General features: G+C 41.6%; 1 protein-coding gene across 6 annotated transcripts in view; it reads left to right on the top strand.

The window, feature by feature from the left end:
- slmapa (sarcolemma associated protein a) overlaps positions 1–14,527 on the top strand; it is a 242,193-nt gene that overhangs the window by 110,403 nt on the left and 117,263 nt on the right. For all 6 annotated transcript variants that reach the window (XM_070895262.1, XM_070895261.1, XM_070895266.1 and 3 more), the window contains exons 5-7: positions 3,843–3,905; positions 5,580–5,675; positions 9,353–9,424. In XM_070895262.1, coding sequence (XP_070751363.1) covers positions 3,843–3,905; positions 5,580–5,675; positions 9,353–9,424 — 231 coding nt within the window. The remainder of the gene's footprint in view (positions 1–3,842; positions 3,906–5,579; positions 5,676–9,352; positions 9,425–14,527) is intronic.

Raw genomic sequence — 14,527 nt, 5'->3', positions numbered from 1 at the left:
GCCTTAATAAAACACTCCCCGTGAGCAATTTTGCAGTTAAATGACTGAAAATGTTTTTTCTCAGGGATTGCCATTGCAGTCTTGTTGTTTTCAGAGATATTTTCTGCTTCTTTGAACAAACTTATAATCTCACTTAGCAGGTGCTAAAGTACATTTGCTTCAAATGTCATGCAGAACTTGACAATATAAAGTAATTTAAGTCTTGACAGAAGAATGACTTTATTAATTTGAATAAATGCTAATCTGTTGAAGGAATTGTGACTCCATTCGCACACACTCTCCTTGTTGCTTATTAACAGAGATCTCTAACTTATTTTATTTAAAAATATCACCACTCCAAGATCTATACATTGATAGTTATAGGTATCATTAAACGGTTGCCAGCATAGTCACTTGAAGTCAAAGTTAATGATTTCTGTTTACAAGATTTCTGTTTACAAGATTTTTTTATCAAGAGATACTAAAATCGATGCTTGGATGTTTAGATTAACAATGTCATGTCAGATGCGTGAACGTGCAGAACCTGTATTGCTGATAAATTAATAACTGCATTTGTCTTGTCATCAAATTTCAAGCCATTTTTGTCCACTAATGAAATTGGGACACCACATTATCCGACTCTCTAAAATGGGTTAATTGGGACCTACATTCATTGATCAAATACTTCTACTTTGTATGGAAAATTAGCAGTCTGTAGTGGGGTTTTTTTCTTCGTAATAGTCTAGAAGATTTTCTCCCTTTTAAGATATCCGAATATTAAAATGATCTAATTTTATGAAAAGTTTGTCACATGGAGGTACTTGCCTCAGCTTAGAGACAATTTTCTCTTGGCTCCCTTCCGAACAATGGAACTGATCACCGAACAGCTTCCAGCCTTCATATGCAAGAGGAAGTCTTGAGAAAGTCTGTCAGAATTGGTAAGTGCTTCCGTGTGACACTAATTTATTTTGCATAATGAATATTTTTGTAACATGTTGGAGCACTATTGGTGTAGTGCACTGTGTTTCTTTTAAGCAGCGGTGGCCTGCCTTTAACTGAATGGAAGATTTAATCTGCTCATTGTAGCAAAACTGTAAATGTGACTTGCTACCAATGGGAGGAAATGGTCCCCCTTTGTGACAGCTACAGAAGCAGAACAAGGCAAGCTGAAGATTATGTTCATCACGAACAACTCGAGTAAACTGGATTTCTTGCATTTTAAGGCCTCCTCTGAATCTCACGATGCACATGATGAAACTACCGCAGATTGTTAAGACTTCTAGGGGCCGAAATTGCCCTTTCCTTAAGGCCTGTTACAGTGGAAATTGGCGGCCACGCTGCGGAGTGCAATGGCCACCATTTTTGCAATTCCGCTCCTGCGGTATCCCAGCGGTGACCCACTCTTCCCCCCGCCCCTCCACCCCTCCACCACCACTCCACTGCTGCCGATCTGTTATCAGAGTGTGCACCGCTGCTGTTTCTCCTCCCCACCCCCACCCTCCCCCAGTGGTGAAATTCCACTGAGAAAACCTTCCTCTGCCGGGCGGTGCCAAAAGGCGATAGTGAGGCCATGGCCTTCTAAAATGGCGGTGCGGCTCCTATTAAAGGGGAGGACACACTGCCGCTGCTGCCGTGTTTTTTGGGGCCGACAATTATGCCTCCAGGTTCGGCATGGGCTGCCAACAGGCAACCTGGCACCCCCTCTTGGATGGCAGGCTGCTGGCCTGGCCGAAACCCTCCCTGGTAGCCCAGTGGACCGAACTTTAAAAATCGTGCAAGCTCTCCCCTTTAAGTGAAGGGGAGAGCCATGGTGACACGGTGCTGTGATTACGTCATCAACTCTACGTTGATGACTGACGGTGGCGACCACTCTGCCCGCCCCCCCCCCCCACCACACACAATTTCCATCACTCTAGTGTGCTCACCACCGCATATCCGCCCCCATTATGATCGATTTTTGGTCCGCCGGGAGAAAAAAGCTAAAGAGCGGAATTTCGCTCGAGGCCACCGCATCCCCACCACGGCAGTGAAAACACTAGAAACAGGGTGCGTGCGCTCAGTTTCCAGCGGTGGGCAATTTCGGCCCCCTCTTATATAGGTTATATTCCACTAATTGGCTAAGTTTAAAAACAACACTTGCAGTATGAAATTTATTTCAGTATCTGACTAAACCTTCGAATTTAGCAATTAATATTTTTTCTCAAATGAATTATGCTTGGAATGGACTTCCTCCAGAGTTGGTGCTAATTCACGAAGCTCCTTTTAAAGCAAAATGTAACGTCCTTCAAGTTTTCGGGATGTTCCCAAGTGCTTCGCAGGCATTTAATTACTTTTGAAGTGTAATCACTGTTGTTTTGAAGGAAAATGTGGCAGCTAATTTATGCACAGCAATGTCCTACAGACTGCAATGAGATAAATGACCATTTAATCTGGTTTGGGGGTGGATGAGGAAAGAATGTTGTTCAGGATACCAGAAGAGCTCTCCCTTGCTCTTTGAATAGTGCCATGAAATCTTGTACATTCACCAGCATAAGTGGATTCGGATGACAGATGAGACATTAAAAAAATGTCATAATTATCTGGCTGGAAGTAGAATTGAAGGTTCTAGGGATAAATTTATCGATTAAATAGTTATGGAGCACATGTCGTATTTTATTTAATACATGACAATATTTGGAGGAAGCATATTTGAATTACCTTTGTGGAAGTTTTATCTGTTTTAAATGTTTAGTTTAGGTTTGGTGGCTACTGTGATATAATTTTCACACAATATATTGGCTTGATTAGTCAAAAGGCCTTTTCCCATTCCATGAGGATGTTCCACATGTATCTTGGAGCAGTTCCATTGACTAATGTGGGTATTGCCTTTCATTCTGGACTGGGTGGCAGTCTTGAGTTAAGTTATTACTGCTAGTACTAACTGTTCTTTGGGAAGGTCCATAATTATTTAATTGACCATATTTCATTTAAATAGACAACAATTGTTTTTCTTAGGTTTGTGTATTATTCCTCCTCTTTCCTTTTGACCTTGCCCCAACTTTTCCTCATCCTGTACATGAACTTATTTTGGAGTGTTTCATAGATGTTGGTAAAGTATATCCCAACTGGCCTTTTTTCAGCCGATGGGTCTGTCCGAGCTTTGCCCACACACACATTTTCAGCTTAGGTTGCTGGAAAATGAATTGAAGTGGGAACAATCACTAACTTAATTTTTCTCCTTTCCCTGGCCCAGAAACATTGAGATAATCATTGACATCCCCTCCTGTCACCCTGGCTGAGATTAGCTGACAGCACATCACTAAAAATTTAATTTGGGCATTTGTGGTTAGTTTAGCTCAGTGCCATACCACATGGTACTTTTACTTACTGAACCATCAGGAGAGTACTGGTTCATGTATGTTTCGATAAGTACAAATAAATAGTTGTAGCTATTCTGGCTGATCCATGCTATCTCTTTATTTGTACATTTACGGAGCGAGGGAGGAGCAAAAAACAAATGTGTTTCTTTTGTATTTTATTCCACTGCGAAATGGAGAAACAGCATCTAGATACATACAAGCAGATGTGCTTTTGATTTGGAATCTTAAATATGTTAAGTATCACTGCATAAAAGCATTAAAAGAAGTTATTCAAGATTGGTCCCAGGAAAGTGGTTATTTTCATATTATCACTAATTGGCTCCTCAATGATCCCTGTCTCTTTCTCCTCCCCGCAACCCCCATAAAACAGGAATTTCACAAGCACTCTGTTGATAAACAAAATGGATGAGTCAGTTCTGAAAATCTTTACTGTTTCAGTACCTCAGCTATATCATACTGCTTTAAAATGATTATATTGAACAAATGTCTCCTTCACTTTCCCAGGTAGCTGCTAATTCCCCCAGTATGTACTCTCAGGAACTATTCCAGCTGTCACAGTATTTACAGGTAAAACCATCCAGTGGCTGCTGCTGTTTACTATTATAGCAATATAGTTCATTTAATTGTATTGTCCTGTTAACTAAATAAACCATTTGTCATCAACTTTTTCACATGATATTCACAATTTTTTACATAATATATTATATTTAATTGTGCAGCTAATGGAACATTTGGTAAACAGTATCCTATTGTATCAACACTTGAAGGTAGCACTTTGATTGGAAAGAAAGACCGAACAGTGCAATAACAAAAATGGGAATTTTAGATTCACATAAAGTAAATGGGGAGGGGTGGCGGTTGTTGAAGAGGAGAATAGAGAACATGAACTGATGCTTTGGTAAATATAGATGAGCAAATAATGATTGTTGACCAAAATGCAGGAATAGGACATGCAAATACAGTGTAGCAAAAAGGGATAAGCTATGACTGGAATCATGAATGCTTATACACGAATACAAGAAGTAATGCATGAAACACAAAAGGATAATATGCTGCAAGTGATCAGGAAGGCCAATGCTATCTTGGCCTTTATTGCAAAGGGGATGGAGTATAAAAGCAGGGAAGTCTTGCTACAGCTATATAAGGTAATGGTGAGGCCACACCAGGAATACTGCATGCAGTTTTGGCTTCCTTATTTAAGAAAGGATATGCTTGCTTTGGAGGCAGTTCAGAGAAGGTTCACAAGGTTGATTCCGGGGATGAGGGGGTTGACTTATAAGGAAAGGTCGAATAGTTTGGTCCTCTACTCATTGGAATTCAAAAGAATGAGGTGTGATCTTATCAAAATGTTTCAGATTGAGGGGGCTTGACAAGGTGGATGCAAAGAGGATATTTCCACTGAAGGGGGAGACTAGAACTAGAGGGCATGATCTTAGAATAAGGGGCCGCTCATTTAAAACGGAGATGAGAAACAACTTCTTTGAGGGTTGTAAATCTGTGGAATTCGCTGCCTCAGAGAGCTGTGGAAGCTGGGACATAGTCTATTTCTGTCTTAAATTTATTCAGTTTCTTCAACGATAAGGGGTTATGGGGAGCAGGCGGGAAAGTGGAGCTGAGTCCATGATCAGATCAGCCATGATCTTCTTGAATGGCGGAGCAGGCTCGAGGGGCCATATGGCCTATTCCTGTTCCTATTTCTTATGTTCTTATGTAAGAAGAAAATATACAAAAGTTAGTTAAACTGTTGTCATTGTCAACATAAGAATATGGTTATGAGCAGAAGGAGAGCACAAGATGGGACTAATTTGGTATGCACTGTTTTGCAAATCTAGAGCTATTAAAATAGGCAGGGGAATGGTATTCACTTGGGATGAAACAAGAACTATTGAAAGCTGGAAATAGTAGCAGAACAAATGAAATGAATAAAATCTGAGAGCAGGAATTAGTAATATGGATAAAAATAATTTATCGCCAGCTGCAGGTTATGAATAGCTTGAGATGTTCAGATGATACAAAATTCAGTTATCATGGAAAATGTCATTATCCTTTGAGGTGAAATGGGATGATCAGAAAAACTGGTCTCTCTCTCTGTCCCAACCCCCCTACCCATTCCAATATGACCTGGACCAAATTGAATGCTATCTCACCTGGTGGTTCAGGTTACTTTTAATGAACAACTTTTGATTTAACATTGTCTGATATACTACTATATTAAAGTGTTGCTGATTTTCCAAATATCAGGAGGCCTTACATCGAGAACAGATGTTGGAACAGAAGTTGGCTACCCTTCAACGGTTACTAGCCAGCACCCAAGAGGCATCAGACAGTAGCTGGCAGGTACTGTCAAACTGCAATACATTTTGTAAATGCTCTACTTTAGGATATAGTTTAATCAATGCATTTTAAGAAAGAAAGAACTATATTTTTCATCCAAACATTGAGGAATTTTTGTTTTGATTGGGGTGGAGAGAGATGAAATTCATTTCAACACAAAAACCTTTAAAAGGTGTCATGAGTTATTAAACATCTGATATTTCTGCGTGTTGTTTGAAGCTCTTGACCTCTCAAATACTTCAATTTTTTTGCTCCAAGCTGTGATTCGGTCAGCTGAAGGCCACGCCTGAGCCTGAGCATGTGCAGTGTGCTCTACTTTCCAGTCTGCTCCAGGAGTCAAATGCTTGTCTTCAGCCTCTAATAGTATCTGTTTGATTGTTTTTCAAAATTATTTCAAGATTAGAGGACAAATTTCAAAAACTTTATACAGGTACCGGTAAATTTCATGTTGATTTATTTAAAACTGTGTGTGTGTGTAAAACAGAAGCTCACGAAATATGATGCAGCTTTTGTGTATGTTTGAATTCCAAACAATCGCTCTTTCTCAGATTGGAAAGGAAAAATTGTATCACTGCAGAAAAAATATCTTAGTTTTTGTGTTTTTGAAAATAATTTGATTGTTGTGCATCCCAGTCTTTCCTCTGATGTGTGCCCCGTGCCGCCCCCCCCATCCCCCCCCCCCCTCCAATCTTTGCAACCTCAAGTCCAAAGGGTGCAGACTTGGAGCATATCTGGTGCATAATTTGTGTAGCCATCCATCACCAAATCTGACTGGACGACACCAAGTGCTATAAGGTATCTCACTTGGTTCGACTCTTACCTATTCAATCGTAGTCCGAGAAATCTCCAGCATTTCCTATTCTTCCCACCCCTGTACCATTGCCTCTGGAGTTCCCCAAGAATCTATCCTGAGCCCCTTCCTCTTCCCTTTTGTCAGGCACAAGAGTTTCATGGGCATTTGCTGGGTAGTAGTTGGGCAAGTAGCCCAACTCTCCGTCAGCGAATGACTGTTTCCGGGAGATGCAGATGATTTGTCAAGAAGATTCTTGACAGATCGCAAGTTCTGGATTTTCGCGTATGTGTATGGCATGTGGAAACCCGGAACTTGCGGGGCACTTACGGCCGCGTACGCAGTCATAGGCCCCAGAAAATTTGGGCCATTATATAGTACATGGCAAACATCCAAAATGTTATAAAACAATGTATCCTCCAGTTCATTCTGACCAAAGACACAGGAGGTCTCTCTTTCTCTGGATATGCTTTAGAATATTGCCTCGTTTAGAAGTTATGCATCTTAATACATTTTTCTCATTTTCTAATACAAGGGTCGATTTGTGCATCTGGAAAGTAATTCAAGTGAAATGATAATTTTGCTGATTGTTCTTAATTCCAATTCGTTCTTCTGCAGAACTTCTGTTTTTTTTCCCGAACTAAAGTTCCTTTCATTTTCTCAAACAAAAGCAGAGGAAGAACATCGCAATTATTCGTTTCGTTCATTCTTTTGGCTACTTGTTTTTTTGGGACCCTTTGTGCCATATTTAGCATTACTTGTATTGCATTAAAAATAGAAATGATGCATTTAGTTGGGTTTGGGTTTCTAGAGTCACCATCATTAATTTAGCTAGCATACGATAACTTATATAACGAAACCCAAACGTTTGTCTCAACAGATGCTGTCTGACCTGTTTTTGCACAATTTTCTGTTTTTATTTCAGATTTCCAGCATCCGCAGTATTCAGCTTTTGTTCCAGATATTTTTTAAAGGGTTGTTGTACATGAGTGTACCAGGATGAATTATATTAATGTATTTGCAGCATTTAACTAATGTTTATTTTATTACTGGCTTAGAAATATGGGGATGATTGAATACACCTCAGTATTCTTTAATGGCACTTTATCTGTGCAATTAAGGGTACAGTGCTATATAACTAGTCAGATCTTGATCAGGTTCCAGTTTGGAGCACTGCAAGATCCCTTCTTGAAGATGGCACTGCTTGGGTTTGATAGGGTGTGGAATATACCGAGAGTGCAATGTCAAACCTGGTTTTTAAACATATTTTAGCACTTAATAAACGTAAGCATTATTTAAGACATCATTTACATTACATTAGTGTTGGTGCAAAACAATTTTGCTCTGGATTAGGAATTATTCTTGGGGCTCACACTACTATTTTAGAGCCCGAATTTGGCCAGTACAGATTTTGGGCGCACTCACCAGAGGTGCGCCGCTTTTGTAGAGTTCCAAGGGCGCCAAAAAATCTTCAGGCCGAGTTTGGCCGCTCACCAGCCTCTCCTTGATGGTGGCGCAGCGTGGCAACTGGATTTGGGGGCGGAGCCAGGTCCCAGCGTTGAAAACAGTGCCGGGATCTCTGTACGTGTGTGCGCGCATGCACAGTAGCTCCTCGCCCCCAGAATCTGAGTGTGCTATCCCTGGCCAAATGGGCTCCCTCATCAGCCATCCCTTCACATGAAGGTCGGACTTCTATTTTTTAATGTGTTATTGATTGATTGCTTATTACTTTGGCCTTGGTGCTTTAGGTGCAGGGTTCCTTCAATATTTTATTAATTAGTTGCTTATTACTTTTTGTGCTTTGTTTCGTGCTTTGCAAGTCTTGGTGCTAGGTACAGGACCTCTCAGCTTCCTTGTATTTTTTTATTATTGAATGCTTACTTTTGTGCTTTGTTTAGTGCTTGGTGCTTTAAATGTAAGGGTTTTCTGTGCGGGCCACAGGTGGCCACATACGCTGGCCTAAGTTAGTTAGAAGCAACTATTAGCTGTCCAAACTGGCTTAAATGACCAAAACAGGTGCAGGTGGCTGGTAATGCCCCCTTTTTGAAACAAAACTAAAAAAAATCCTAACTAACTCACTTACACTGGCGCAAATTAAATGTGCAGAATGGGGATTTTGAAGATACTCCAAAAAAATCAAGTTGCTCCAAAAAAAACTGAGCAACTCATGTGTCTGTGCGAAGCAAAACTGCTTTGTGTCGGAACGCTTCTGCACTTTTTTTTGTATAAAATGTGATAACTGGGAATGGAACTGTCCATGTGCATATAAATATGTGTGCACAGCTCTCCTTTGGTCTTTTGAGAATTGGGCAACATAAAAAAAAAAGTGCCAGGCTATAAATTGGTTTTCTCGTTGACATTGATCGTAACAGTGTAAATGGCCCAAAAGTCTTCTCAAATTCAAACTGGGTACTTCTGGATAATGACCTAAAATGTTCTTTTCAGTGCTTGGTCAAGTTTTTGTGGATCTTCGTAGGGAGGAGAAGAGATAATCATTCTTCAAATCTGACTACTTTTTTCTTGCTTATACATGAGCAGTTTGTTAAGCAACCAAAAGTAGACACTTGCATGTCACCCAATGCTGATAACCTAGGATCCCAAATTTCATAATAGTACAGTGCAATGTGCAACATAGTACAGTTTTATAAGGTGCTGGAACTTAAATCTTGTCCATTTCCTCCTTGTTGTAAAATATATATTTTTTTAATGTTTTAAAAAAAAAATTATTGAATGAAAAGTAGGTTGAATGAGAAACTTAACCTTGAAACTGTTGAAAAATCTTGATCAAAGCACCAATTTTTAATGTGCAAGCTAGAACAAGAGATTTCACAAGATTCTTGGGTAACTTAAATTGAAATGATATTTTCTCTGGTTTTCTGTCTTAATGCAGGCTTTAATAGATGAAGACAGGTTGCTATCAAGGCTAGAAGTAATGGGAAACCAGTTGCAAGCTTATTCAAAGGTAAGTAATGTTAACTGTTTTTGCTGACCTAGTTTGACTAGAATTATATCAAAAATGAGTGGCTGTAGTTGTGAAGAAAGGCTAAAAAAAATTGGGACTTTTTAAAATTGAGCAGTGAAGGTTTAAGAGGGCTCTAAACAGATTTTCAAAATTATTAAAAGTAGTGAAAGATTGTTCCTACTGTTTGGTGAATCAGTAAAGGAGACATAGGGGTCAAGTTTCGGCCTGAGTTGCTCCTATTTTTTTGGAGCAACTAGTTTAGAATGGAGTATCTTAGAAATTGCAATTCTCGGCCTTAGGTTTGCTCCAGTTCTGGTGAGTTAGAACAGTTTCATTTTAGAACCGATTTTTTTTCTTCAAAAATGAGCGTGGGCCACTGCGCCTGTTTTGCAAGTTTCGGCAGCAAAAACTTACTCTAAGCTAACTGAGAATGGAGTAAATGTAGATTTTTGTACGCTCAGAAAAACCTTGCTTACACTTAGAAAATCGGGCGTAGGGAACGAGGGATGGGGGGAAGGGGGGTTTACAAACATTAAACACTTCACTTTTACAAATAAAGAGCCATCATCAATAATAAATGATAAATAAATCAATAAATAAACCAATAAATCAATCCAAATAAAAAAAAATTTAAAATTTAAATTAAAAATCACGAAATAAATTATTTCTACTCACCTACTGCAGCACCAGGGAAAAGAGGGTGGGGGGGGGCAGTGGAGAGAGAAGAGCGGGGGTGGGGGGGAGAGAGAAGAGGAAAAGAGGGAGGAGGGAGGAAGAAGAAGGGCGGGGGGAGAAGAGGAAAAGAGGTGGAGCGGAGAGAAAAGAGGGGGGGGGGGAAAGGTGGGGGAAGAAGAAGGGGGCGGGGGGAGAAGATGGTGGGGTGGGGGGGGGAGTAGAGAAGATGATGTGTGGGGGGGGCGCGAAGAGAGGAAGGTTGGGGGGTGGGGAAGAGAAGAAGATAGGGTGGGGGGGGGCGGGGAAGAGAAGAGAAGAAGATGGATGGGGGTGGAGGGAGAAGAGAAGATGATGGGAGGGAGGAGGCGGAGAAGAGAAGATGATGGGAGGGAGGAGGCGGAGAAGAGAAGATGATGGGAGGGAGGAGGCGGAGAAGAGAAGATGATGGGAGGGAGGAGGCGGAGAAGAGAAGATGATGGGAGGGAGGAGGCGGAGAAGAGAAGATGATGGGAGGGAGGAGGCGGAGAAGAGAAGATGATTGGGGGGAGTGGGGGAGAAGAGAGAAGACGACGAAGAAGCCCCGCACGCAGCCGATGCCAGGCTGCGACGCCGCTGACTCTTCAGGCGGGGCCCGCCCCAGCGAGATGCAGGGCGGCCGGGCCCCGTCGACGTCGAGGACTTTTGGGCAGGGCCCGCATGCAGCCGATGTCGGGCTGCTGACGTCTCTTCGGGCGGGGCCCGCCCTCGCGAGAGGCCGGGCCCCGTCGCCGAGGTGAGATGCGCAGACCACTCGGCCGGGGATAGGGGCGACGTCCCTTCGGCCTGGGATAAGGTCGTCGCCCCGGAAACAGGACGCCGGCAGCTACTGCGCACGCGCACAGCTGCCGTCTCTGTTTTCGGCGCAGGGCTGTAGCTCCGCCCCCAGCAGCTCCTGCTGTGCAGCGCCGAGGTGGAATTGGGCCTACAGCTATCTGAGAATCGCAAAGTAAGTATTCGGCGCAATTTTTGTTCTATAAATTAGGCGAGCCTCTCCGGTGTGCGCCGTTCTAGCGGCTCTCCGAAACTTGACCCCATTAACTGACTGGTTATTATGACTAGAGCAATAAAGGAAATTAGAATTTTTTTTTACACACTAAGGGTCATTAAAACATGGAATGCTGTTAAGACTATAACATCATTTAAAAAGGAATTGGATAGGTCTTTGAAAATGAAGAATATAAAAGGATACAGAGAAAAGGCGTGGAAATTTGATTAAAATAGATAGCTACACATGCACAGTGAGCCGAATGGTTGTCTCCGGTATTGCTATTTTTATTGTTGCTAAGAAACCAAGATGCCAATTTAAATTATTTGAACAAAATATTTCTCTCAATTTTATTGGTTAGCCGCCTTTTGCCTACGAGTTGTTGATTGGAAGGTTTTTTTTGCGTTTCCTAGTTTTTCATTGGTAGCTTTCCTACCCATGTAGTCTATTTGAGGTAATTGGCTTTGTTCAGTTACCAGTGTTGTGTTTGGCTCAAATTTCATTTTCATTTATATAAGAAAAACACACCTGGATTTCAAGTGTGATGGACATGGTCCCATGCCCTATGGATGCATGCAAGGTGTAAAATTTTAATTATGTAGATAGCATTAATCTCATGGCCCATAATTTGCGGTCAGCAGCAAAAAACAAAGGTGTTCGCTGCTGGCTGTGAAGAAAGCTGTCAATAGAGAACTCGCGAGCTCAGTAGCAAGAAGTTTCTTTCCCAATGTGCAATTCATTGTACCGCAGTATCATTGGACTTCCCAGTGAAGAGCTGCAGTGATGTCAACAAGCTGTCTAAGCAGCCAATCACATTGAAGAATTCTCACAGACAGCAAACCAGGAAATTAAAAGCTACTTTTATCCCCATTTTTAAAAATGTTAGTGAGCGAAATAAAGATTGGAACTTTCACATAGGGATAAGGCAGAAGCTGAAATGTCACAAACAAACTTTAAAAAATATTATTTATAAATTTTTCAATTTTTATCATAATGGAGAAATTTGATATTCCACAAATATATACATTAGTTTTTCAGGGCCAGGACAGTTGTGTAGCAGTCAATACACTGTTAAACCCCCAGTTACACCTATTCCAACCAGACTTAACATTTAATGGGGTATTTAGCAGTGATATCACCACAGGAAATTGCTGATTGCTGGCTATAGCGGGTGTGGGAGGTGGGGGTGGGGTCCACAGTGAAGCCAGTGTCGGAGCAGTGAATGACTGACAGCAACTTCAGGATTTCCGCATTTCGATGCGCATGTGCTAAATCCTGAAGTTGCAGTCAGTTTTGGAGAGGTAATGACGGCAAATACTGACAGTTTGTTGTCATTACCCACCACAAAATCCGGACCAATCTCTGTGTATTATTGTTAATGACCTGTTTGTCCAAATATGCTGTTGTTTTTTTTTAAATATGTGAATTTTCATAGTTATCAGTCTTTTACGTTTGGGATCCCATTTTTAAATATTGCACATGAAGTAAAATTTCAGACTGTATTAATTTCATATTTAATGCATTTCACGAGTTGCATAAGAGTTATTTGAGTTTAATCTGTATGCTTTGAACCAGATTAATCTGTAGCATATAATTTGATGTAACTCAAAATTAAAAAGTAATAACTGACTCATGAGTAAAGTATAACGTGCAAAACAAGCCTTGATTAGGAATATTTGTGAAAATTAGGGACTTTTCCAATATATGATGCGTACAAATGAAAGATATGTGTAATTGGCTTTTGAAGGATCAACTCCATTGCGCTCCCTCATATGTTGCCAACTGAGTACAATAGTTTCCTTTCAAATGTGGTCAGCTTATCAGTTTCCTTTTAAATTGTGCAACAGTAACCACAGCTCACTGGCCCTCCACTTTTGTCCTACCTTTTGACACTCCCACTGCTCTTTCTCCTGCTGAAATCTTAATCCATTCTTTCATTACCCTAACACTTCAATTGTCCTCATTTTATGGAGGGGGATTACTCCTGAGAATTGAATGCTGAGAGACTTGGGACAATAAGTACTTTACATTAATATATCCCGAATGAGATCTCTTTTTTTAAACTGCCCCTCAGAAGAACATTGCCCATAACAGACTTGGGTTTAAATGGAGTAGATTATATTAAAATTAGTTGGCTTCACCCAAAAGAAACTCAATATTTATACACAATTTGTTTACATCTTAATGTTGTGTCTGGAATTAAGTGTTCCATTAACTTTTCAGAGATCATAATTGTGGAATAATGAAAAGCTGCTTGCTTGGTACACAGAGATTGCACAATTAAATTGTCCACCTCTAATTTCAAATAGAAGCAAATGGAGCCGAATGTAAATGTTTAGACCCATCACAGCTAACTCAATCTTGTCGACACTGTAGTTTGCAGTATGGTACAATACCTTAAATTGCTATTCCACCATTTATAGAGATGTCTCAGTGCTTTATCATAGACAGTCCCTCAATCGAGGAAGATTTGCTTCCACTCTAAAAGTGAGTTCTCAGTGACTGTACAGTTCAATACGGGAATTACAGTCTGTTATAGATGGGACAGGCAGTCATTGAAGGAAAGGGTGGATGGGGAGTCTGGTTTGCCGCATGCCCCTTCTGCCTGTGCTTGTTTTCTGCCTGCTCTTGGCGACAAGACTCAAGGTGCTCAGCGCCCTCCCGGGCGCTCTTCCTCCATTTAGGGCGGTCTTTGGCCAAGGATTCCCAGGTGTCGGTGGGGATGTTGCATTTTATCAAGGAGGCTTTGAGGGTGTCCTTGAAACATGTCCTCTGCCCACCTGAGGCACGCTTGCCGTGTAGGAGTTCCAAGTGGAGCTTTGGGAGTCTTGTGTCGGGCATGCGGACAATGTGGCCCGCCCAACGGAACTGGTTGAGTGTGGTCAGTGCTTCGATGCTGGGGATGTTGGCCTGATCGAGAACACTGACATTGGTGCGTCTATTCTCCCAGAGGATTTGCAGGATTTTGCGAAGACATCGTTGATCATATTTCTCCAGCGATTTGAGGTGTCTGCTATATATGGTCCACGTCTCTGAGCCATACAGAAGGGCGGGTATCACAACAACCCTGTAGACCATAAACTTGGTGCCAGATTTGAGGGCCTGATCCTCGAACACTTGCTCTTCCTCAGGCGACCTCGTCGTCTATGTCTGCCCTTGCTGATAGCAGGCTCCCAAGGTATGGAAAGTAGTCTACGTTGCCCAAGACCACGCCGTGGATTTTGATGACCGGGGGACAGTGCTTTGTGGTGGGGTCAGGTTGGTGGAGGACCTTTGTCTTACGGATGTTTAGTGTAAGGCCCATGCTTTCGTATGCCTCGGTTAGATGTTGACGATGGCTTGGAGTTCAGCCTCTGTGTGCGCAGACGCAAGCGTCGTCCGCTTACTGAAGTTCGACGACAGAG

The sequence above is a fragment of the Pristiophorus japonicus genome, chromosome 12 (genome assembly GCF_044704955.1).
Source record: "Pristiophorus japonicus isolate sPriJap1 chromosome 12, sPriJap1.hap1, whole genome shotgun sequence".
NCBI classification, from domain to species: domain Eukaryota; kingdom Metazoa; phylum Chordata; class Chondrichthyes; family Pristiophoridae; genus Pristiophorus; species Pristiophorus japonicus.
This window is presented reverse-complemented; position numbering and strand designations above follow the sequence as displayed.